Source organism: Rhinoraja longicauda, chromosome 3 (assembly GCF_053455715.1).
Source record: "Rhinoraja longicauda isolate Sanriku21f chromosome 3, sRhiLon1.1, whole genome shotgun sequence".
Taxonomy (NCBI): Eukaryota; Metazoa; Chordata; class Chondrichthyes; order Rajiformes; family Arhynchobatidae; genus Rhinoraja; species Rhinoraja longicauda.
The window spans coordinates 88,498,658-88,526,167 of record NC_135955.1 but is presented as its reverse complement, the minus strand read 5'-3'; the positions used below and the strand labels follow the sequence as shown (position 1 = coordinate 88,526,167).

The 27,510-nt window shown below is 41.8% G+C and overlaps 1 protein-coding gene across 1 annotated transcript in view; it reads right to left on the bottom strand.

Moving 5' to 3' along the window:
- arhgef28a (Rho guanine nucleotide exchange factor (GEF) 28a) overlaps positions 1-27,510 on the bottom strand; it is a 242,372-nt gene that overhangs the window by 19,893 nt on the left and 194,969 nt on the right. The window contains exon 32 of the mRNA XM_078396613.1: positions 25,151-25,463. Within this exon, the coding sequence (XP_078252739.1) occupies positions 25,151-25,463 (313 nt within the window). The remainder of the gene's footprint in view (positions 1-25,150; positions 25,464-27,510) is intronic.

Sequence of the window (27,510 nt, the reverse complement as noted above, 5' to 3'; positions counted from 1 at the left end):
GCATTCACAAAGATTCCTCACACCCCTGCAATAGTCTGTTCAAACTTCTACCATCGGGCAGACGTTACAAGGCCTTCCACGCCCGCACCTCCAGACTCAGGAACAGCTTCATCCCCAGGGCAATAGCTGCTATGAACCGGTCCTGCTGAGCCGGATGGTCACATCGCACAGTGAACCGGCACAGATCTACTTGCACTTTATTCTGTTTTAAAACTGTTTCTAATCTGTTTCATTAGGTTGTTTAAATTAATACTGATTAGCTAATCAATTCATTGCATCGTATGGGAGGCGCATTCCCAATCTTGTTGTACCCCTGTACAATGACAATAAAGATATATTGTATTGTATTGTATATTGTATTGTATTGTATTGTAGGTTTAAAGTCCATTTGAAGAATGCCCAATGTTTTAGCAATGGATGCTTTCTTGTGGTCGAGATTAGGTTTACATCCTTAAGCTTTTCATTTAGTGGTAAGTCTTACACCAATTAAATAAGCTGACACCTTCTGTGTGGGGCCACCTTTGCAAAGGCCATTTTTGTCTGATGAAGGGTCTCGACCCGAAACATCACCCATTCCTTCTCTCCCGAGATGCTGCCTGACCTGCTGAGTTACTCCAGCATTTTGTGAATAAATCGTTTTGCACATGATTGGTGGCATGGAATTCAGATAGATGAAATCAATCAAAGTAATGCAAGGGACATCTCGGCCTTACATGTAGAAGTCATCTCATCTGCTTTAAATATTGGAGGATTACCTGAAGAAAATGGTAACCATTGAGAGAAAACATGTCCCCCATTTCTTGACATTGATCTGAAAATATCTGAGAATTGCTTTAGTTCTCCTCAATTGTCCCAAAACATACAAGGTGGGTAGAATTTATTAAACAGTAATTCAGGAGTCAGGGAATTTAAGGATACAGCATAGAAACACCTTAAACCTTTTTTCCTCTGGTTCTTGATTCCTCTACTCTGGGCAAAAGACTACTCTGTGCATTTACCGATTCTACTCCTCTCATGATCTTGTCGACCCGTAAAAGATCATTCCTCTTGCTCCTGCGCTCCAAGGAATAGAATCCTAGCCTGCTTAACTTCTTTCTATAGCTCAGGCCCTCAAGTCCTGGCAACATCCTCGTAAATCTTCTCTGCACTCTTTCCAGCACAACAACATCTTTCTTACAACATGGTGAGAAACATTAGCACAATATTCTAAACGTGGCCTCACCTATGCCTTATACAACGTTGGGATGCGGGAGGAAGCTGGATCGCCAGGGGAAAGCCACACGGTCACAGGGAGAATGTGCAAACACCACGCGGACAGCACCCAAGCACACGATCGAACCCGGTCTCTGGCGCTGTGAGGAACGCAGCTCTACCAAGTCAGTGCCAAGTCAGGGAGTCAGTGTTGTACAGGAGCCCATTCAGCCAATTAGCTCTGGCTTTCTGTAGAGCAACCCAATCATTCGTATCCCTCTACCTATCCTTTGATCGTTACTGTCAGTTTATCATTTACACTAGCATTTATTGTCATTTTACTGTCATATTGTCACTTCTGTTATTTTCCAGCATTTACCAGGGGTTTTGCCCACTTTGTTTTTCTATGTACTGTGCCCGGTTAGGTTGAGCAATGGATCTTCAGGGACTATGCAGATAAATAAGTGAACAGTGAAAGGCTTGGATAGAGTGGACGTTGAGAGGGTGTTTCCACTAGTGGGAGAGTCTAGGGCCAGAGGCCACAGCCCCAGAATAAAAGGACGTATTTAGAAAGGATCAAGGAGGAGTTTCTTTAGTCAGAGGGTGGTGAATCTGTGGAATTCATTGCCACATAAGGGTGTGGAGGTCATAGGATATTTTTAAGGCAGAGATAGATAGATTCTTGATTAGTACGGGTGTCAGTGTTTATGGGGAGAAGGCAGGAGAATGGGGTTGAGAGGGAAAGATAGATTAGCCATGATTGAATGGTGGCATAGACTTGATAGGCTGAATGGCCTAATTCTGCACCTGGAATTTATGAATAAGCACTTTGCCTCACTGCTGTCCTTTTTCATGTTGTGCTGCATAATCTCTGCACAGGGAGAGGCTCAAATATGTTTAAGGACTAAAATAAACTTCAAATTGATCAAAAGGGTTTACATTCTTGCAAGCCAAGCTTCAGAAGTGCTCAAAGCAAAAGAATATGTTCACCTGCAAGTTACCCGCCAATTGATCACTAGTTATGTTCAATAATTGATTGTACTGGTGACCCTGAGTTGTCAGAGATCACGTAGCTATTTTTTCCCCAAATAATCCCATCGATCATAACGGTAAGCAAATGAAGTGCCTGACAGAGGATTGAAACCAGAGGGAAGCAAGTACTTTGGGGTAAGGAGGGGGAGGGTGGCGAAAAATGGAATCCACATGGAGTCAAATCAGTACTGGCTGACATAACCACAGCCCCCCCCATTCTACCATGCTGAGAATAATCTGCTTCACACCAGCACTCATCTGGAACATATAAATCCAACACTTTGTAGTGGAAAACCTATACAGGGTATGGTAACATTGCATAATGAACTTGTAATCCAACAGACCCAGACCAGCGATCTGGAGACATTTGTTCAAAGCCTAGCACAGCAGTCGGTAAATTTAAATTCAATCAAATCAATGTGGAATAAAAAGTAATAGGTGACCACAGAACTACGAGGTTGTAATAAAAAAAACTAAATGGCTGCCTCATATCCTTCAGCAAAAGTAATCTACCCAACGTTATCTAGTTTGTGGCTGGACAGGCACAAGTCTACGGCTTACTGTCATGTCAAAACACTATTATCTCGAACAGTAAACCAACCTGTTGTGAAAAAGAATAAAATAAATGGTTGAGATGCTGCCTTACAGCGCTTACAGCGCCAGAGACCCGGATTCGATCCTGATTACAGGTGCTGTCCATACGGAGTTTGTACGTTCTCCCTATGACCTGCATGGGTTTTCTCTGTGATCTTTGGTTTCATCCCACACTCCAAAGACATACAGGTGGACTAATTGGCTTGATATAAATGTAAATTGTCCCTAGTGTGTGTAGGATAGTGTTAATCAGTGTTGCAGCGCTGATTTTTTAGGAGCTGGAGCTGTCACTGGTGCCGGTGAAGCCGCTGTTAAAATTCCCCGCTGTTTATTTTGGCTTTTTTTTTTACAGAGGTGCCGGAGCGGCGCTCCGGTGTGGTCCAGCAGCACTCCACCCCTGGTATTAATGTGCGGGGATCACTGCAGAGTCGGTGAGGACTCGGTGGGATGAAGGGCCTGTTGATGCACAGTATCTCTAAACTAAACCAAAAGAATAGGAAGTGTTCGGAATACCAAGAAAGTCAAGCAGCATCAACGGAGAGAGAAATACATTTTAATATTTCAGGTTGATGACTATTCATCCCATTACGATGAAGGATACAACAGGGTTCTGGACACCCAAGTTTGACTGCTAAAGTCTCCTTCACTAACACCTCCATAAGTTATGTTTACATTAGGACTGATGTCCCACCTTCTGATGGAGCAACGGGCTGACAAATTCATACCAAAGATACTAGAGGAACAAGATGGACCACTCCGTTAAAATCCCTGTATAGGTTTTCCACTACAAAGTGTTGGATTTATATGTTCCAGGTGAGTGCTGGTGTGTAGCAGATTATTCTCAGCATGGTAGAATGGGGGGCTGTGGTTATGTCAGCCAGAACTGATTTGACTCCATGTGGATTCCATTTTTCGCCACCCTCCCCCTCCTTACCCCAAAGTACTATACTGAAGTGTAGAACGGAAAGGAGCCATTTTAGAAGGCAAAACCCACCGTTCGCTATGCCTCTCGCAGTGTAATCAGTGTTTTGGGGGGAACAGTATGTGTGATTATACCATTAAAATGCAGAATATATCTCTTCTATCAATTCGGAGATTTTTGTTATCTTTCTTTTTAAATGTTTCTGCCTGTGTGGAGTTTGTATATTCTCCCTGTGACCCCCTGGGTTTCCTCTGGACGCCCCGAATTGCTCCAATATCCCAAAGACATGCGGGTTTGTAGGTTAATTGGCCTGTTTAAATAGACCCTAGTGTTGGGGAAATGGATGCAAAAAATAGGATAACATAAAACTAACAAGTGTGTGATCGATGGTCGGCATGAATTTGGTGGGCTGAAGGGCCTGTGTGCATGCTGTATTTTTCAAACCTTCTTAAATGGAGCAAAATGACTATTTTCCAAATGGTATCATTTGAAGTTTCACATAAAAGTTTCATCTAAAATGAAAGCTTCTGATAAATAGTGTTATAAAATACTGCAGATGCTGGTACAAATCGAAGGTATTTATTCACAAAATGCTGGAGTAACTCAGCAGGTCAGGCAGCATCTCAGGAGAGAAGGAATGGGCGACGTTTCGGGTCAAGACCCTTCTTCTGATAAATGTCACTTAAAAACTTTTTTTTTCAAAGGCAAATATATGCTCCCGGAAATAAAAATCCGAAAAATCACTTACATCAACGTTCAATTCCATTTACAATTTGATGCATGGCCCTAATTATGGTTTGATAAAAGAACCAAACCAGTGTCCTGTATTTATCTAGAAGGATTTTGCTTCCCTTCCCCCTGCCTATCATTTATCTATCAAACCAGTGGTAAGAATATTGATTTCTCTAACTCAAGTAACCCCGGTCTCGATCCAAAACATCACCCATTCCTTCTCTCCAGAGAAGCTGCCTGTCCCGCTCCAGCTTTTTGTGTCTATTGTTTATCTTACCTTGGTCGCCTTAGGGTAGCACAATGACTAAGGTTCACAAATTTAACACAATTTGGATCTAGCTGTGAATTGCACTCACAACTGTGCTAAATTTACAAACCTCACATGCCTGTTGAAACCTGTTGTACATCAGCAAATGTAAAATCTTCCAAAGTGCAATTGTCCATGTGTTTCTTGAAGCATGTTTTTTTAAAAAATAACAGCTGAAAATTGGTTTATTGCAAAAGCTTAAGACATTTTAATGCATCCAACCTACCTCTGGAATATAGCAGCAGTAAATAACAGAAAAGTGATTTTACCTAAAGACGTACAGGTTGGTAGGTTAATTAGCTTGGTATAATTGTCAATTGTCCCTAGTGTGTGTAGGATAGTGTTAGTGTGCGGGGATCGCTGGACGGTGCGGACTCAGTGGGCCAAAGAGCCTGTTTCCGTGTTTTACTCTAAATTAAACTAAAATTCTATAAAATACCATATAGTGGTACATGGATTAATTGTTTAGTAAACTGTTTAAAGAATCTTCTGAAGAGAATATATTTAAAGGATATCTAATAGTCACATTTACTTAGCGGAAGACCTTTGAATTTATTTAAAAACCCCACTTATATTCATGTTCATGCGATACAATCGATATTTCGTTTTAACCATGGAAATGTTTTAAGCCTCTACAATGACTTTCTTTGGCAAGTTCTTCTGATATTAATGAGCTCTTGGTACTAAGTGTCGTTATCCACATTGTTTGAAGACCCAGTTCAACCAAAATGAAATACAGGAAATGGGAGTAATCATATTGCAGTCCAGCAATCACTATAAAACATTAAACCGTAAAATAAATGATTTGTTGGAACTATATAAACAGTACCGAATCACTAGACACTATTATATTGCAATGATTTTTAACAGGCTCAAAATTCTTCAGAAGGCAGCTGACGGAATCTAATTTTCCTGGTTGTTAGGGAAAAGCAGTTCCTTTGTTGCATTCTGCCTCGTGTGTGAGTCTTGCCAAGTTTCTCTCAGTTTGGAGCTGATAAGACATGTTCAACTTGCCAAGTTTGACTGGTTACATTTGTCACGAAGGGCAATGGCTTGTTCGTGACTTAAGCACAAGCAAAAAAAACCCCTCCTTTCTTGGAAATTGATGAGCACTACTGAGCAAAACACTGTCAATGACTCACAGTTCACAACTCACTGCTCCATGAGATATCTATCTATCCTATTGCGCTTCCCCTATTTTAGTTGCATTTAAACATTGTTTGAGTGAGTATTTGCTACAAATCACACTGCCTCAAATAATTTGCCAAAATCAACAGCCGGTATGATAGGTGTGAAAAAGAGAGTTAAAAAAATAATGTTTGATCTATTGATTTCTTTACTGCAATATTTATTTTATGTCTGAAAGCTTCAAATAATAGAAGCAAGATAGATCCATAAAAATAATCCTAAAGGAGACTTCTATTTTCAAAACAGTTATACTTTGAAGTTGTTTGTTCGCTGTGAGGTGAATATTGTGAATGAACCTGGAGGAGTAAAGAGGAAGGAGTTTGGACTTTTTTTGCCTTCCATCACAGCAAGGAATGTGGGTAATCTGCTGTGGTGGATGTTTATGTTAACTTTTATGTATTTGTGCGTCTTGTTGCTTTTTTTTTCACATGGCTGTATGGTAATTCGCATATCACTGTACCTTAATTGGTACCTGTGACAATAAAAGACTTTTGAAACCTTTGAATAGGAGGTTCTTAACAGGGCAGATGGGGAGAGTTTGCTTCCTCTTGCAGGAGGATATAAGAAATGAGCAATCACTGTTTAAAAAGAAGCGGTCATCTGCACTAAAAAGATGAGGTGAAATTCTTTCATTTAGATTGTTGTGATTCTTTGAAGCTCTTCCTCAAAAAGCGGTGAAGGCAGTGTCCATGAACGTCTTTAAAGCAGAAGATGGTAAAAGATTACCATCAGGAATGTGGAGCTGGTGTTACAATCAGATCAACCATGATCTTATTGAATGGCAGTGTTGGCTTGAGGGGCCGAGTGGCCTACTCTGCCTCTTAACTTGTATGTTCATTGGAAGAAAGAGAGGATCAGAGGAAAGATAGACGCAAAATGCTGGAGTAACTCAGCGGAACAGGCAGCATCTCTGGAGAGAAGGAATGGGTGACGTTTCGGGTCAAGACCCTTCTTCAGACTGACCAGAGGAAAGATACAGGATAATAATGTGATAGGGATTGAAAGTAATTACAAATGCCCAGATAGACACAAAAAGCTGGAGTAGCTCAGCGGGTCAGACAGCATTTCTGTAGAAAAGGAATAGGTGACATTTTGGGTCGAAACCCTTCTTCAGAAGAGTCTCAATCCCAAATGTCACCTATTCCTTTTCTCCAGAGATGCTGTCTGACCCGCTGAGTTTATCCAGCTTTTTTTGTCTATCTTTGGTTTAAACCAGCAGGCAGTGAAGAAAGCTAATGGCATGTTGGCGTTTATAACGAGAGTTGAGTATAGGAGCAAAGAGGTCCTTCTGCAGTTGTACAGAGCACTGGTGAGGAGACCACACCTGGAGTATTGTGTGCATTTTTGGTCTCCTAATTTGAGGAAGGACATTCGGAGTCAGGGAGTATGGGGAGAAGGCAGGAACGGGGTACTGATTGAGAGTGATCAGCCATGATCACATTGAATGGCGGTGCTGGCTCGAAGGGCCGAATGGCCTCCTCCTGCACCTATTGTCTATTGTCTATTCTTGCTATTGAGGTGCAGCAAAGGTTCACGAGGTTAATTCTCGGGATGACAGGACTGTCATATGACGAAAGAATGGAGCGACTGGGCTTATATTCACTGGAGTTTAGAAGGATGAGAGGGAATCTTATAGAAACATAAAATTATTAAGGGATTGGACACGCTAGATGCAGGAAACATGTTCCCGATGTTGGGGGAGTCCAGAACCAGGGGCCACACAAGTTTACGAATAAGGAGTAGGCAATTTAGAACTGAGATGAGGACAAACTTTTTCACAGAGAGAGTTGTGAATTTGTGGAATTCTCTGCCACAGAAGGCAGTGGAGGCCGATTCACTGGATGCATTCAAAAGAGAGTGAGATATAGTTTTTAGGGCTAGCGGAATCAAGGAGTATGGGGAGAAGGCAAGAACGGGGTACTGATTGTGGATGATCAGCCATGATCACTTTAAATGGCGGTGCTGGCTCGAAGGGCCGAATGGCCTACTCCTGCACCTATTATCTATGTATCTATGTGTCATCAAAGATGTCCAGTTTGCTTTTCATCTGGGTCATTCAACTTCAGGCCTCCACACAGCCTTTGTTCAAAGAAAAATTGAACAGATCTCCTGGTTGCCAAACACTTTAACTCCCCTTCCCACACTGACCTTTCTGTCCTTGATCTGCACCACTGTCAGATGTAGGCCAAACGCAAATTGGGGTTACAGCACCTCATATTTTGCATGGGCACCTGAAAACCCAGCGGCATGAATATTGATTTTTCTAACTTCAGGCGATCCTTGCATTCCCTCTCTCTCTGTCTCTCCCCCACCCTTTTTGTCCCACTAGTTTCACTGTCGTCTTGCTGAGTTTCACTGTTTGCGTCTATCTTCAGCCTAATTCCAAGGGTGAAGTGATTGATTGCACTTGACACCAAGGCAGTATTTGATCACAAGTGTAAAAGTAATGTCAATGAAGGCAGTCCTATGCTGGAGTCATACTTGCTCAAAGGAAAATTGTTGATGTAGGACATTCATCTTAGCCTTTGGGCACAAGTCTCAAGGCAGAGACCAACTTCAGCTATCGTACTTCATCAGTAACCTTCCTTTCATTTATGTGTTAAAAGATGGTATGAATTGAATTGAATTGAACTTTTGTTTAATTAGCTAAGTATGTATACATACAAGGAATTTGCCTTGGTGCTTTGCTTGCAAGTTACAACACAATATACAGTAGACAATTGCAAATAAAACATTATAATTTAAACATGTGAAGAATGAAATAAAGTACCGGAGCCCAAGGAGTCAACAGACATTTGACTGTTGAGTAGAGCTACTGCTCGTGGAAAAAAGCTGTTCATGGTGCAGCATAGTACTTTCTTGTGCGGCAACTAAATCTAAAATACTCTTGTTTGTTTGTTTATTTGTTCCTGAACTACAGCCAATATGGTACATGATAGCGCGACAGTTTTAGGCCCACCTTACTCACCGTCGTACCTTTGGTGCTAATGGAAGAAGTTTCATTGAAATCGGTCTTACATTTTTAAAGTTATTCACATTTTGAAGTTTAAATCTATCTCCTAGGGAAGGGGAAGGGAGCGAGGGGGGGGGTGGAGACAGGGGGAGGATAAGGTGGGTTGAGGGGTATGGAGTGGGCTGGGTGGGGAAGGGGAGGAGGGCGGTGGAGGTGAGGAGGAGGGGAGGGGGAGGAAAGGGAGGGGGAGGGGAGGGAGGGGAGGGAGGGGGAGGATGGAGGGGGGAGGAGAGGAGGGAGGGGGGAGGAGAGGAGGGAGGTGGAGGAGAGAGGGGGAGGGAGCGGGAGGAGGGAGGGAGGGAGAGGGGAGGGAGAGGGGAGGGGGAGGGAGAGGGGAGGGGGAGGGAGAGGGGGAGGGAGAGGGGAGGGAGAGGGGAGGGAGAGGGGAGGGGAGGAAGAGGGGAGAGAGAGGGGAAGGGGTGCTGCACTAATGCAGGAGAGGTTTGGGCCCAACGGGTCCATTTGGTCTAGTACTTTCTATAAATCTAGATGGACCCATATTTCATGGTTTAGTTGCAACATCAAAAAAGCTCAACAGATTTTCCAAATGTGATATCCTTTTCATAAATCCATGTTGACTCTGCCAATCCTATTATTATTATTTTCTAATTGCCCTGTTCCTCTTTCTTATTAGTAGAATTTACCACTTTCCCTGCTTGGTCAGGCTAACTGGTCCGTAGTTTCCTCATTTTTTTCTCTCCCTCCTTTCTGAAATAGTGGAGTCACATTTCCAGTCTGGGATATGTTCTAAAATCTATGGAATTCTGGAAGATGACAAATAGAGCCTTGACAATATTTTTCAAAACCCCAGGTAGCAAGTTATCGGGTCCTGGGGATTTGAAATAAAAATAGAAAATGCTGGAAACACTCATCATGTCTCTGTGGAAAGACGAACAGAGTTAACATTTCACGTGGAAGACTCCTTTGCCAAGTCCTGGGGATTACTGGCTTTTGGTTTCATTAATTTCCTTAATACTATTGTTTTTATTCTCTCCAGACCTTTAGAATGCCATTATTTTTGTAAGTATTTTTGTGTTTTCTTCTGTGAATAAAGGCACATAGATAGTAATTCTTCAAATTCTCTACTTTTCCTGTTCCACAACATAATTTCAGTTTGTTTGATCTTTTCCTGTCTTCATTCCAATAGAAGTTTTTACTGTCTGATTTATGCCTCACAAGATTACTCTCATATCTGCTTTCCTTGTCAATTTCTCGATTCTGCTTTGAGCTCTGAAATTCTCTGGCTTTTTACTTCTTTTTGACAATTATCTGCTATTTCCTTTGATATAATACTGTTGTCAGCCATTATACCTCTGGGGCTTTTATATCTTAAAGGGATATCCATTTATAAAGCCAGAATCCAAAAATATTTAACATATATTAAGGGAAATTAAGGGCAACTAGAGAGAGCATAATAGGACCCCTTAGAAACGAAAGTGGTCGTCTATGCGTGGAGCCACAGGAGATGGGCAAGCAAGGTCCTCAATGAGTATTTCTCCTCCAATTTTACCACAAAGAAAGGCATGAAGATTTAGTAAAGTTAATGGAGATGCTTGAAGACAATCCATATTGATGTGAAGGAGATACTGAACATCTTAACACATTTCAAGATAAATAAATCTCCCAGGCCTGATCAGATATATCCAAGGTCACTGTGCGAAGCTAGGCAAGATATTGCAGGAGTTCTGGCTGAGATGTATGAATCATCGTTAGACACAGGTGAGGTGCTGGAAGACTAGGGGGTCTAAAGTTGTACCTATATTTAAGAAGTGCTTTAAAGAAAATCCTGGGAACTGTTGACCAGGAGGCTTAACATCTGTGATAGCAAAGTCACTGGGGAGGATCTGAGGCATAACATACATGCATTTGGAAAGGCATGGTTTGTTAAGAAAGGGTCAACGTGGTTTTGTGCATGCGAAATGGGGTCTCACAAATTTGATTGAGTTTTTTGAAGGAGGAACCAAGAAGGTTAACGAGGGCAGGTGCCGAGCCACTGACGTAGTCTATATGGAGCAGCAAAAATTGTAAATATTTTTGTATGGTAGGCTATACTGAAAGGTTAGATCGAATGGGATCCTTGGAGAGCTAGTTAACTATATACAGAATTGGCTTCATGGTAGGAAGCAGAGGATGACGGTGGAAGGTTGTTTTTTGGACTAGAGGCCCGTGGCTAGCAGTGTGCCTCAGGAATAATATGCTGTACCCATTGATATTTGTCATATATATCAACAATTTGAATGAAAAGCTACAAGGCATGATTAGTAAATTTGCAGATGGCAATTGATCAGCTGAAGAATGGCCAATAGAGTTTAAATCGGTTGAGTGGGAGTTGCTCCATTTTGGGATGTCAAACCAGGACAAGACCTTCACAGTGAATGGTAGGGCCCAGGGATGTACTGTAGAGTGGAGGGATCTAGGAGTACAAGTACATAATTGCTTAGAATTTTTGTCACGGATAGAAAGTGCGGTGAAGAATTTGTCATGCTGGCATTCTTCAGTCAGTGAGTTGCGTATAGAAGTTGGGAAATCCTGTTACAGTTGTACAAGATGTTGGTGAAACTACACTTGTAAGTGTATCTTGTATGTGTCCTAGGGTATGCTTCACAATTGATATGAATGACACGGATGATGAAATCGACTGTAATTTATCCGAGGTTGTTGTTGATTAAATACCTGTTTGGCAGTGTAGTCTGTGAGGAGGCTTCAGACAACATGGATGCATAAAAGGGCAAAGACAAATGGAAAGTAAAATGGGAATCTTAAGATCATCCACTTTGGTAGGAAGAAAAAGAAATGCAGATTATTTTTTTTAAATGATGAGAAATTGAAAGACTTTGGTTTGTTGGTCTCCATTGCAAGAGAGTCTGACCAAGAATAGAGAGGTTTTGCTCCAATTATATTGGGCCTGTGTAAAACCTCATATATAATCTTGTGGCCTTAGGAATGATATATTAACAAAAGAAGGAATACTGAAAAGGTTCATCAGATTGATTTCTGAATTGGCGAGTTTTGCATTTAAGGAGAGGAGAGAGGACCATGGTCTCTTGAGTTCAGAAGAATAACAAGTCATAAGGAACAGAAGTAGAATTAGGCCATTCAGCCCATCAAGTCTACTCCACCATTCAATCATGGCTGATCTATCTCTCCCTCCTAACCCCATTCTCCTGCCTTCTCCCCATAACCTCTGACACCTGTGCTAATCAAGAATCTATCTATCTCTGCCTTAAAAAATATCCACGGCCTCCAGCCTTCTGTGGCAAAGAATTCCACAGATTCACCGTCCTCTGACTAAAGAGAGTAAACAGGTGATGCTAATTTTTTAGTGTGCTGGAGAAGTAGGTGCAGAGTTGATGTTTCTCTGGTTGGTGCATGAACGGCTGGAAGGATTATAGTCCCAAAATAGGAGGTTGGCTACTACAGCCGCTGGACTTAACAGTGCCCGGTGCAGCTCGGCTGCGGGGCCTAACATCGCCCGGTGCGGCTCGGCCGCGGGACTTTACATCGCCCGGTGCAGCTCGGCCGCGGGACTTTTCATCGCTGGTGCGGCTCGGCCGCGGGACTTAACATCGCCCGGTGCGGCTCGGCCACGGGACTTAGCTGCGCAAGGCTTGGTCGTGGGGCCTTTCATCGCCCGGCTCGGCCGCGAGACGTTTCAGCACCCGGTGCGATTCGGCCGCGGGGACTTCCACCCCCTTGCGGGGACTGTGCGGGTCGGTCGGGGAAGAGAGTGGAAGTTTTGTTGCCTCCATCACAGTGAGGGGGTGTTTGGAGTCACTGTGATGGACGTTTGTGTTGGGGTTATGTGTCTTGTGTTCTTTTTTTGTGTGACTGCTATGTAGTTTCGTTCGGTACCTCGGTACCGAATGACAAATAAAGCTCTGTTATACTGTTATACTGTTATACTGTTATAATGAAAATACATTTCTTCCACTCGAGGCTGAGGACTGTTTAGGATTCTCTCTGCCCAAGAGGGCTGTGAAGAGTCAGTGTCTTATTGCACGAAAAACCAAGGGAAAAAAACTGCAGATGCCGGAAATCTGAAATAAAAAACGAAAAAGCTGGAAACAGTCAGCAAGTCAGTCATCATCTGTGGTAAGACAACTTGACTTGAAACATTATTTCTGTTTGTCTTCCCACAGATGCTGCCTGATTTACTAAGTGATTCCAGCATTTTCTGTTTTTATTTCAGTGGTTAAGTATGTGTAAGACTACGACGGATAGATTTTTAAATACCAAGGTAATCAAAGGATTAGTGCAGGAACGGATGTTCCTTATCTCCTTATCTTCGTCATAAGGTGAAAATATTATATAAACTATGGTAAGGCTAGAAATAAATTCAGACCAAAATAACACAAATTTACTGCAACTTGATTGAAGTCGATACGTGTTAATAGTTAATTCTAAACTACAAAATGTTAATCAGACAGAAATGAGCTGGGAATTTATTTAATTTCAAACCCACCTAATCATTGGAATGTGGTGCAGTGTGAACTTGGTAGAAACTAATCCCTATTAATTAATTTTGTTTTTGTCAAGTTATCAGATTACAGGCGCAGGAACCACACAACAATAATAAATGACATTTAGACAATAAACAATAGACAATAGACAATAGGTGCAGGAGTAGGCCATTCAGCCCTTCGAGCCAGCACCGCCATTCAATGTGATCATGGCTGAACAGAATGATTCATTTGCACACACAATGGAGTAAGGTGTTGCAATGCTTTTGTTAATGCTATAAATCAGAACTGTTGATGTAACAGAAACACGTAACATAGACCCAACTCAAGATATTTTACTGCACCAATAAAGAGAGAGCATAATATCTGATTCCTATCTTAATGCCTGGCAGATGAACAACCTGAAATATTTTAAAACTACATTATTAGGAAAAGCACTTTCCATTGTACTGCAGATGAAGTGACAAATTTGATCACAATGATTTAATTCGTGTAATGGAAGCTTCAAACTGCAAGAATGCAGCAATCAGCTGATGACACATCATGTAGTACCCCCTGACTCCGCTAGTCTTAAGAGCTCTATCTAGCGAAATAGCTCAAAGAATATATAACTGAGTAGTTTCTTTAATCCAGTTCAAGTCCTGATAGACTTCATGATTTGTTTTGAAAATTTTATATTTCCGGTTATTACTTAAATAATGTCTATTAAGGGTAGTTATTCACAAAATGCTGGAGTAACTCAGCAGGTCAGGCAGCATCTCAGGAGAGAAGGAATGGGTGACGTTTCGGGCCGAGACCCTTCCGATTAAGGGTAGGATAATTTGACAGACATTCTTTTTTCACAGCGGTGGAATGTTGCAAAAATATTAGTAATACTTGTTCTGTAACACACCCTTCATTTTGCATTCAATTCTGTTAAAATCTCACAGACATTGTTTGCAGGATGTGCAATTATAATCAGTGCTGTAGGCAAGTATTTTATGCAAAAACACAATTGCAAAAATATCTTTGTCCAGGTGCAATTGGCCTATGAAGAACGAGGTCTATTTAAAGTATCACAAAATGCTGGAGTAACTCAGCAGGTCAGGCAGCATCTAGGAGAGAGGGACTGGGTGACGTTTCGGGTCGAGACCCTTCTTCAGACCCGAAACGTCACCCATTCCCTCTCTCCTAGATGCTGCCTGACCTGCTGAGTTACTCTAGCATTTTGTGATACCTTCGATTTGTACCAGCATCTGCAGTTATTTTCCTACAGAGGTCTATTTAAAGCTTTGAATTAGAGTATCCACCTGAAAAATATAATGAATTGACATCCAATCAAAGTAACAGCTTTAAATATAACCTGCTGCTGACATTAAGCATTAACTGAACAATTATTTTCGTTTCTATTGGGAGTCTATTTCTTTTCATTCAGCATCATTCCTTCAATTGCTGAAAGATCAAACACATTTCTTCACACGCCCACTAATTCTCTCTCTCTTTCTCTCTCTCCACACCTTCCCTATTTTTAGATTTGTGGGAACCCACCTCAGGCTCCATGCACGTTAGTTTCTGATTGACTGAATCTAAGGTCACTGGCACTTTTGCTAGATGGTTATGCGTTTTTAAATGCACACTTAATCAAAAGGCTATTCATGGTATGCAACGAACAAATGCTTAATCAAAAAGCATGGAAAATATTTAACTCAAAGGACCAGATTTGAAATATATGATTAACAAATTTGTACTTGATGCCATTTTATGCCATTCACATGTAAATCCATGAGGAAGTAGTTCCAAAATGCTGACATTTAAACGTAATATCATTGTCACATGTGCTCAGACTGTGAAGAGATGCACCTGCAGCGGCACGGTAGCGCAGCGGTAGAGTTGCTGCTTTACAGCGAATGCAGCGCCGGAGACTCAGGTTCGATCCTGACTGCGGGTGCTGCACTGTAAGGAGTTTGTACGTTCTCCCCCTGACCTGCGTGGGTTTTCTCCGAGATCTTCGGTTTCCTCCCACACTCCAAAGACGTACAGGTATGTAGGTTAATTGGCTGGGTAAATGTAAAAATTGTCCCTAGTGGGTGTAGGATAGTGTTAATGTACGGGGATCGCTGGGCGGCACGGACTTGGAGGGCCGAAAAGGCCTGTTTCCGGCTGTATATATATGATGATGATGATGATGATGATGATGATGATGATGATGATGATGTCAACCTTATGTCTCTGAAGCCAAGCTGATGATCAAAGAGTGTATGTAGCTGCAGATGCTGGTTTAAACCGAAGATAGACACAAAAAGCTGGAGTAACTCAGCGGGACAGATAGGATAACTGGAGAAAAGGGATAGGTGACTTTTCGGGGGGGGGGACTCTTCTTCAGACATCTCGGCCCGAAACATCACCTATTCCTTTTCTCCAGAGATACTGTCTGACCCGCCGAGTTACTCCAGCTTTTTGTGATGAGCAAAGAAGATATGGTGAGCTGCAATATATTTTCGTTCATTGGGGTTTCTATTCTTGTGAAGGAACATTGGGCAACAACTGTTATTATGCCGGGTCATGAACACAGGGATGCCAAGGAATTAATGGTTTCTCCTGCTATATAATTTTTGTGGAAGCTTGTCTGTCCACACATTTGGGCGTTCCACTGAAACTATTGTAATTGAATGCAAGGGATCACAAGAATAATTACCCTCATTAGGTTTCTGCTCAAATACAACAAGACTAGTTGGCACAGTCTATTGAGCTGCAGAGAATGAAGAAGCACCAATTTTTTTAGACAAGGTCTTTAAAAGATGTTTGCTGCTTCATCAGTTAGTCCTGGAGCTTACATTGCTCTGTGGTAGCTAATTATAAGCAAATTATTGATCTGGACTTTCAAGATGGATACAAAATGCTGGAGTAACTCAGTGGGACAGGCAGCATCTCTGGAGAGAAGGAATGGGTGACGTTTCAGGTCGAGACCCTTCTTCAGACTGACGTCAGGAAGTTTATTCCATTTTCAATAAAATTGTAACTGATTGACCCCCAAATAGCTGCCTTCTCCCTATATCCTATAATATCTTTTGGTGAACAAAATTTATTAATTTCATAATTACACTGCAAGGGCCAGGAAGCGAGCGGGCAAGACCACCTCTGACCCCTCTCACCCTGGCCACAAAATCTTTGAAGCACTTCCCTCTGGAAGGCGACTCCGGACTGTCAAAGCAGCCACAGCCAGACATAAAAACAACTTTTATCCACGAGTAGTAGTTCTACTCAATAACCAAAGTCTGTAGTCTCTTTTTTGCTCTGGTTTATTTTCACCCACATGTTTAAACCGTAATGTTGTTTTGTCGTGGTTATTGTTTTGATGTGGTTATGCTTTATTCTTAATTGTTAACAGTATGTTTGTGTTGTTATTTGTGAGCGGAGCGCCAAGGCACATTCCTTATATATGCACATACTTGGCCAATAAACTTATTCATTCATTCATTAAAAAAAAGTCATTTGTTAAAAAGGTTCCAAATTTTTATCCCTCATTTGTTCTCTTGCAGGATTTTCATCTAATTTCACTTAAAGACATTTATACTATTTGCCCCCACAACTCCTTAATGTGACAAGCTCTCTGGAAGAGATGACCTTCCTGAATCCCTGTTGGATATTCTAGTGACAGCATTGTACCCTTATATTTCCAGGGCCTCGTCCTGAAATTGCCAGGTTAATCACAGGATCTGACCTCCCCATCAAAGGGACCTGCCTGCTTCAGAAATCGGCTAATATCATCAGAGACCCATACCCACCCTGTCCACGTTCTCATTTCACTCCTCCCATCAGGATGAAGATAGAGGGACCAAAAAACATGACCACCACATTCAAGAAGTGCTTTGTCCCAGTAACCATCAGGCTCTTGAACACTATGCAATACTACCCTCAAATAAGCACTGGCCATCAGGACTGTCAACTTTTATAACTCCAGAGACTAAATTTTGTCTACACTATAGTAACTTTATTAACTTTATTTATATGCTGTAACTGTAATTCTTTTTTGTGCACAATCCGCAGGCATTGCCACTTTCATTTCACTGCACATCGTGTATGTGTATGTGACAAATAAACTTGACTTGACTAGACTAATGGACTGTGTCTTTGGTTGCCCTAGGGACTTTATTTTATTTTTTACACTAGTGCTACAGATATTAAGTTCATATAAGTTAATATCTTATTGATTTTTTGATTATATTTATCTGTGTGTAGTGCGTTTACAGGCCTGTTAAGCAGGTGCAATTAAGAATTTCATTGTTCTGTTGTGGGTACCCATGACTATTAAACATTCTCAATGCATTCCTGTGGAAATATCTTGACTCAATTTATCCAATCAAACTCTCTCATGACGATGACAGCTTCCATTGAGTCAACGGTCAATACTGTTCTTTCTACGAAGAGCTCCGTTATATTGAAAAAGTACAACCTCCCAATTCTGGTACCATCCTCATAAATAGACAATAGACAATAGGTGCAGGAGGAGGCCATTCGGCCCTTCGAGCCAGCACCGCCATTCAATGTGATCATGGCTGATCATTCTCAATCAGTACCCCGTTCCTGCCTTCTCCCCATACCCCCTGACTCCGCTATCCTTAAGAGCTCTATCTAGCTCTCGCTTGAATGCATTCAGAGAATTTGCCTCCACTGCCTTCTGAGGCAGAGAATTCCACAGATTCACAACTCTCTGACTGAAAAAGTTCTTCCTCATCTCAGTTCTAAATGGCCTACCCCTTATTCTTAAACTGTGGCCCCTTCTTCTGGACTCCCCCAACACTGGGAACATGTTTCCTGCCTCTAATGTGTCCAACCCCTTAATAATCTTATACGTTTCGATAAGATCTCCTCTCATCCTTCTAAATTCGGCCGAGACCGAGGAGGTGTATACAAGCCTAGTCGCTCCAGTCTTTGCATATTTTGCAGTGCCTCTTTATCTAGTTTGTCATGGAGATACCAGAGTTGCTCACAGTACACAATGGTCAAATGTATTAATAAACAGGTTGTAGACTGCTTTGTACATTACACTTTGGCCTGAAACAGATGCTACATTCCGAAAAGTTATGTTACAGGAAGCCACTTTTCCCAGCACATGCTCATGCATGTGAACATAATGAACCCAGCCTAAACCCATCTTCAGGCACTAGGATTGGAGCCCTTACAGATCTTTAAGGACACATCCAAATAAATTCTTACACATGGTGAGGTTTTCCAACTTTACTCCCATTCATGGCAGTGAGTGCCAGACCTTGACCACCCTCAGGGTATACGGGGACAATGCTATCACCCGAATATCCAAAAGGAATTCAGGAAGGTCATCTTTTCCAGAGAACTTGTCACATTAAGGAGTTGTGGAGGCAAATAGTATAAATGTGATTAAGTGAGACTAGATTAAAATCCTGCTGTTTGGAGGTCGATCGGTAATGATCTCATCGTCTCTCCTCTCCCGTCTTCTACAAATTACTGTAAAGTTATGACCTCTGGGTTTGATGCTCCAACAATGGGAAGTGGAAGTAGACACAACATGCTGGAGTAACTCAGCAGCTCAGACAGCATCTCTGGAGAAAAAAAATAGGCGACGTTTTGGGTCGGAACCCTTCTTAAGTCTTTCCATTTACCCTAACAAGGCACTTCATAACTTTATACATCTTAATTTTGTCATCTCTCTGGCTCCTCTGTTTCAAAGTGAATATTCTTAGATTATTCAATTATTTCTCCCAGCTTAAAGCTTCCAGTCCCAGCAACAATGTCACACGTCTTCCGAATGTTCTTTCCAGTCCAACTTAACTGTAAAGGATGACCAGTAGGGTGAGAGGTAAACTGGCTATGGTATAACGGCAGCACGGTGGTGCAGCGGTAGAGCTGCTGCCTTACAGCGAATGCAGCGCCGGAGACTCAGGTTCGATCCTGACTACGGGCGCCGTCTGTATGGAGTTTGTACGTTCTCCCCATGACCTGCGTGGGTTTTCTCCAATATCTTCGGTTTCCTCCCACACTCCAAAGACGTACAGGTATGTAGGTTAATTGGCTGGGCAAATGTAAAAATTGTCCCTAGTGGGTGTAGGATAGTGTTAGTGTGCAGGGATCGCTGGGCGGCGCGGACCCGCTGGGCCGAAGGGCCTGTTTCTGCGCTGTATCTCTAAATCTAAAAAAAAATAACAGTTCCAGCAGAACCTCCCTCATCTTGCAGTCGATGCCTCAGTAATAACAGACAACATTTCATGCGCATTTTAACCACCTATTGACCTGTCCAGATGCCTTGAAAGATGTGTGGACATGCACTGTAAAGTCTCCCTGTTCCTCCACATCTCACAATGTCCTTTTTTAATGTGCTCCTCCCAAAAACATTACTTCACACACTCACTGGACTGTAATCCAAAACTTTCCTTCCAACTGCCTTTAATGAAACTTTCCAGTCTAACCTTCATTCAGATGGTTAGCATTAATAACTTGATTGCACACTTACCTCACGGTAAAATGTTTTGCACTACCGCAACTGTGTCGAGGTAGTGGAGGAGCAGAGAGGCTTTAGAGTGTATGTTCACAGATCTTTCAAAGCTGAAGCATAGGTTAATAGATGGTTAAAATGCCCATGAGATGCTGGCTGTTACTGAGGCACACAATGTTACAGTAGATCAATAATTGTGTCATATTTGAAGCAGATGCTACAATCAGAACTATAGTCCAGAACTACGGGGTATAGGTTTAAGGTGGGAGCCGAAAGATTGAAAAGAGACCTTTACAATAAAATATCTGAGAATTTTGATATCTTGCAATCAAAATATTGATAACAACTACAGTATATGATGGCGGGAAAGGTAAGTTTCATTAAATAGCATAAAAAAGCATTTCAAAAGCTTAATCTAACCATCTCTGTGTGCTGATAACAGTATATCTCCATGCCAATGGAGAATGATTTTCTATTTTTAATATAAGCATTCATAGTTTTCAAATATGTATTTAATATCTAGTAAACTGGTAAAGGCATTTACCTTTAACAACATCATCTCTCCTGAAATGTTGCTCAAAAGATTTTATACAAACAAAGGTTATGTTCTATTCTATGCCCTGTTCTAATTTCACAAGTTAATTATTTTATGCAGGTGCAAAAGATATGCAATTGGTACAATATTAGAAATATGCAGGCGTAATATCATAAAAGATGCAAAAGAGACCTTTAAAAATAAAATATCTGTGACGTTTGTGTATCTCATGTTACAAAAAAGGAATAGTGGTTTTGATGTGGCTGACTGGATTACATTCAAATAGTGAGGGCTTTTACACAAATGTTCTTCCTCATTCAATTTTATACAAATGGATTGTACCCATCCATAACTGAGCAGCATCATTGTGATTTGAATTGCTAATCTGCCAAGCTGGAGCAGAGAGATGCTTAAAATAAACTTACCATCTGAGAAGGCCAATTAAGACATAAATCAAGCACAATGTTATTCCACCTAACAGCTCTGGGAGTCAAGCTGTGACAAAGACACAAAATGACCACGGGAGAAAGAAATTGAACATTTGCATTTTCTGCTGTATTTTTACAAATTGAAATACATGTTGGAGGAAGACGACGACAATGCAGTCAAAATAAAACATTTTGACGGGAACTGCAAATTGAATTATAAGTAACTCTAACCTATTTTTATATAACACAAATTAAGGTAAGCAAATATAAATAAGTCAAATTTTCATTTTCTTCTATTTCAGAAAGCTATATTTAAGAGGGAGTTAGATGTGACCCTTATGGCTAAAGGGATCAGGGGGTATGGAGAGAAGGCAGGTACAGGTTACTGAGTTGGATGATCAGCCATGATCATATTGAATGGCGGTGGAGGCTCGAAGGGCCGAATGGCCTACTCCTGCACCTATTTTCTATGTTTCTAAATGATAAAGTATTTGGTATTACGATTCTAAAGCTATTCAACATTTGGATAGCGAGGCGCTATGAAGTGAATCACGATAAGGGTTCGTCTTTTATCAAGAATGTGTGAAAAAAAACACAGGGGGTCCAGGTTTCCTGAGGAATTGTGGTGACCTAAATGTTGAGCTCAGCTGTCAAATGGAACTCTGAAAGAAGTCATGTCACATTTGATCTATTTGAGCAACTGCCTCACGTTTGAGGACTTTCCAATGGTTCTGTGGCTCTCTGCTCCAGCACGTTCCCCCAGCCATTAATGGGTTAACAAAAATTGCTTTTGTTTCAGATCTTGTTTTTGATCCTTAGGTTTTGAGAAAATGGATAGGAATGCATCAAAATCACGTATTCCCAGGTAACTGACTACTTTTCAAAGGTGGTTTCATTTTCTTGCAGAAATATCTTCGGAAACAGTTTTATTTTTGGAGGTGGGTTCCATCGACAGGGAGAAAAACACAAAGTGCTGGAGTAACTAAGTGGGTCAGGAGTAACTCAGTGGTGTTTAGCTTCTCTGGAAGATTTGGATAGGTGACATTTTGGGTCGGGACCCTTTTTTTAGACTGAAGAAGGGTCCCCACCCAAAATGTCACCTGTCCATTTCTTCCAGAGATGCTGCCTGACCCGTTGAGTTACTTCAGCACAATTTGTGCCTTGCTCAAGATTCCAGCATCTGCAATTCCTTGCATCTCTATGGACAGGTAACTCAACCAGTGAAAGATTGATTGGATCAATTCATTAAAGAAATGACGTCCCTCCTGACTTTGTGATTCACTCCTAACATTAAAGTCCACGAGTATTGTGTCCTCTGAAGGCACTAAAGTAAATTTTAGATTACTTTGGAGTGGTATAGTGGCACAACAATAGAGATGCTACTTTACAGTGCCAGAGATCCGTGTTCGAGCCTGACTACAGGTGCTATTTGTGTTGTTTACACGTTCTCACTGTGACCACGGCGTGAGTCTTCTCTGGGTGCTCCGGTTTTCTTCCACATTCCAAAGATGTGCGGGTTTGTAGGGTGTAAGAAGGAACTGCAGATGCTGGTTTAAACCTTCTTCGGACTGAAGAAGGGTATCGACCCAAAACGTCACCCATTCCTTCTCTCCAGAGATGCTGCCTGACCCGCTGAGTTACTCCAGCATTTTGTGGCTAACTTCGGGTTTGTAGGGTAATTGGCTTCTGTAAATTGTCTCCAGTGCGTGGGATAGAACAGGTGTACGGGTCGACGCGGACTTGTTGGGCTGAAGGCCCTGCTTCCATGCTGCATCTCTAAACTAAACTAATATTCTCCATATTAGTGAAAATAATTGTGTGTATTTTGATTTGTGTAATATGCCAGTGGCATGCACATCTATTCAGCATGAGTTCCAGGTAGCAAGTCCAGCATTATTGTCCATCACTGATATTAAATGGAATTGCCTTAGTATGAGGGGATGGGACTTTTCTGGTCGAGACCCTTCTTCAGACTGATGCCTTCACATCAGTCTGAAGAAGGGTCTCGACCCGAAAAGTCACCTATTCCTTCTCTCCCGAGATGCTGCCTGATCTGCTGAGTTACTCCAGCATTTTGTGAATAAATACCTTCGATTTGTACCAGCATCTGCAGTTATTTTCTTACACACCATATATTAAACACTCTCCGAAACACTAGGGACAATTTTACAATATTACAAACCTGTACGTTTTTGGAATGTGGGAGCACCTGGAGAAAACCCATGCGGTCACAGAAAGAACGTACAAACTCCATAGGGACAGCACCTGTTGTCAAGATCAAACCCGGGCCTCTGACGCTCTAAGGCCGCAACTCTACCGCTGTGCCACGGTGCTGCCCTCACTCATGGTTAATGATGATACATATATTTCTGGCAGGGCCCCAGCAATTCCTACCCTGGCTTCCCACTTTGTCCTAGGATAGTGTGTAAGAAGGAAGTGCAGATGCTGGTTTAAACCGAAGATAGACACAAAAAGTTGGAGTAACTCAGCGGGACAGGCAGCATCACCCATTCCTTCTCTCCAGAGATGCTGCCTGCCCCGCTGAGTTACTCCAGCTTTTTGTGTCTATCTTCTTGTCCTTGCACAAATCTGACCAACCCCCATGACTGATCCACATTAAGAGCAAAAGGGTAACTAGGGAGAGAATATGGGCCCTTATTCCACCAGCACCTCCTCTTTTGTGATGTGATTGATTCAAGACGGCACCATTCGCTTTCCTGAATTCCCAGGCTGCCATTGCCTTCTCCACAGAGAATTGAGATGAGAAATATTCAGTTAGGACCTCCTATGGCTCTGCACGTGAATGACCACTGATCCTTAAGAGCCCATCTTCTCTTCCCTAGTCACCCTTTTGCTCGTAATGTATTTACTAAGGATATAGCAACCATCGCTTTTATTTCTCAATTTCCTGGCTCTTTTCTGTAAAGGCATCCTCATCTGTTGGAAAGGAAAGATAATACAAACGACTTGTATTGCTGCAATGTATGAAAACAGAAAAGAAAGGATAATTTCACATCCGCAGATTGTCCCAGAAGACTTCACAGCTCGTGAATCTATTCACTGTTACAGTGAAGGCACATGCAATAGCCAATTTACACTTCATGTTTAGAATGATCGGTCGTAATGGTGTTCAGACAAAGTACAATTTCAACTCCACTGGCCTTGGAAGACGTTGAGATACTGTATCAATCTATGACTCTATGAACGAAGGACTGGAATTTCACAAACAGTTGGCAGTTTACCTAAGAGTTTCCAGTGCAACATAGAACAAACATAGAACATAGAACAGTACAGCACAAGAACAGGCTCTTCGGTCCACAATGCCTGTGCCGATCATAATGCCAAGACCAACTCTTTAATGCCTGCATTAAATGCATGCCTCCATATGCTTCCATTCCCCAGATATCCATATGCCTTTCCAGAAGTCTCTTAAATGCCCCTATCGCAACTACATTAACCACAAACTCCGGCAGAGTGTACCAGGCATAGAAACATAGAAAATAGGTGCACTGGCCTTGGAAGATGTCGAGATAAAATGTAGGCTAGTGAATAGCCAACCTTCGCATGGTTTGAGGCAAAATGTGTTTTTTCTTCGATTTAAACATGATGTTTTAAATGCTTTACTCAAAGTCATGATTCAGAGTAGAAACATAGAAATATAGAAAATAGGTGCAGGAGTAGGCCATTCGGCCCTTCGAGCCTGCACCGCCATTCAATATGATCATAGTTGATCATCCAACTCAATATCCCGTACCTGCCTTCTCTCCATACCCCCCTGATCCCTTTAGCCACAAGGGCCACATCTAACTCCCTCTTAAATATAGCCAATGAACTGGCCTCAACTACCTTCTGTGGCAGAGAATTCCACAGATTCACCACTCTCTGTGTGAAAAAAAACGTTCTCATCTCGGTCTTAAAAGACTTCCCCCTTATCCTTAAACTGTGACCCCTTGTTCTGGACTTCCCCAACATCGGGAACAATCTTCCTGCATCTAGCCTGTCCAACCCCTTAAGAATTTTGTAAGTTTCTATAAGATCCCTCCTCAATCTTCTAAATTCCAGTGAGTACAAGCCTAGTCTATCCAGTCTTTCTTCATATGAAAGTCCTGCCATCCCAGGAATCAATCTGGTGAACCTTCTCTGTACTCCCTCTATGGTAAGAATGTCTTTCCTCAGATTAGGAGACCAAAACTGTACGCAATACTCCAGGTGTGGTCTCACCAATGCCCTGTACACACTGTAGGAGAGTGTACACACTGCAATTGTGAACTATTTAAAAAAAAAGGTTATTTTCATGTACCTTTGTTCTTTTCCTTGTTTCCTTTGGAGAAACATGCTAATTTTGCTGGAATCTGTTGCTGGATGCCTGTGAATTTCAGGAACTGGTTGGTCATACTCAGGAGTTGAACGGGAACTTCATGCCTCAGGTTCTCAGTTATCCTCACGGCGGGACCATCGGAGCTCTCCAGCTTGTGAGACTCAGATAATGTCCGCACACTGTTTGCCCTGTTGTGGTTGTTCAGTGAATAGTGGAGTGCAGCCTCGTTTACAAAGATTGATGCTGTCTCTGGCAGCGTGTGGTCCAAGCTTCCTGTTCGAGAGTGTGTAAGGGCCTGTAGGAATGAAGACATTTGAAATGAGTGAACTAATCACTGCTGTCGCTTATTGCACAAATTAACAACTTTTGGAGCCGCAAAGAACTGCAAATGCTGGAATCTTGAGTAAAACCCTCGGACTGTCTTTGATCGGACTTTACTGGCTTTACCTTGCACTGAACGTTATTCCCTTATTGTGTATCAATACACTGTAACTGGCTCCATCATAATCATGTATTGTCTTTCCGCTGACTGGTTAGCACGGCAACAAAAGCTTTTCTCTGTACCTCGGTACACGTGACAATAAACTAAACTGAACTGGAAAACAAAAGACACTCAGGTGCCGGAGTAACTCAGCAGGTCAAAGACTCATACAGCACGCAAACAGGCTCTTCAGCACAACTTGTCCATGTTGACCAAGACACCAGCCATGATCATATTGAATGGCGGTGCAGGCTCGAAGGGCCGAATGGCCTACTCCTGCACCTATTTTCTATGTTTCTATGTTTCTACCCCATCTAAGCTACTGCTATTTACATGTGTTTGGCCCATATCCTTCTAAAAACCTTTCCTATCGTGTACCTGGCCAAGTGATTTTTAAATGCATGGGTCAGGTAGCATCATGGTGGTGAACCATGCGAGCCCAAGACCATCACTGTAGTAGACCCAGTCTGCAAAAGGGTCCCGACTCAAAATGTCACCCCTCCAACGATGCTGCCTTACCCACTTTGTTTCTCACCAAATTACAACCGTTTGCTTAGTACACTCATCTTGTGCACTGCAGAAGGGTGGGATGTAAATTCGCACTTTCAGCATTCTCTTCCCACACCCCACCTACACGCCTCAGAGTTCTGACCTCAAACATACATTCAAGGAATGGATATAAAGGTTCTGGAATCTCCTGAAAGGGTTTTAAAATAGCAGTACACAGACATTTCTCTGATGCAACCAACCAACCACTTCATAAGTAATGCTGACAAGTTGTCTTCCTAGCTGCCTCGCTGGTTATGTCATGTACTATAGGAGCAGGACATATAAAAATGCAGTTCAAATGAATTACTCGGAACTACTTGTACAACCTGTTTTTATTATTTTTAACTGTGCGTAAGTGCCGTCATTAAATAGGATAAGCCGTGCAAATACAATATTTGTCACATAAAGAGGAAAATGCGAAAGAGAGCTTAAATAGCTTCACATATTTCACATATGTTCATGGGTGACAGACTGTTCTGATGTCTGATAATTAATTTAAAATGAGTACATTAATTGGTGCTTTGCAATTTCAAATCATCACAAAATCGTTGTCACATTCCCCATTAGTTTATAATTTCATGTGCTTGTCATTGACACGGTGCTTTTTTGAGACACTATAATTAAATATATTGCAAACAATTTATCTTATTAGTGGAAGTTCGGAGCTGTTTTAAATATATCTTCGATTTAGGATCATAGAATTATTACAATACTGAACAAAACCATTTCGCTCATTGAAATCCATGCTAATTTGTCAAGCAATCTCATCTTTACAGAATAATAATTGTAGAAGTCCCACAAGTCTCCAAGATATCTATGTTCCTCCAAACCTGGCTTCCTGGGCATTAGTTTAATTATTTTATTAGTCGTGGCTGTGGTCCCAGCTCTGGAACTTCCTCCCTCAACCACTTGGCCTCTCCACCTCTATTTCCTCCTTTAAGAAAGACGCTCCATAAAACCTACATTATTGATCAAGCATATTGTCATTTGCCTTAATACTCCAATAAAAAGCACAGTGTCGGACCCCGTTGGTAAATTTTGGATGTTATATTAGTGCTGTTGCATGAATGCATTGATCCTGTTGAATGGCTAGTCAAATCAAGAGTCAAGTGTGTTTTATTGTCATATGTCCCAGACCAAACAATTAAATTCTTACTTGATGCAGCAAGTTCTGATCAGGTCAGAAAAAGGACTTGGGGGTAATGGCAGCTATTCAACCATTATCCAATCAAAGCCAGCGAGACGACGGAGCTGGTTATCAGCTTCCGGAAGCAGTGTGGAGAACATGGCCCAATCAGCATCAATGAGCTAA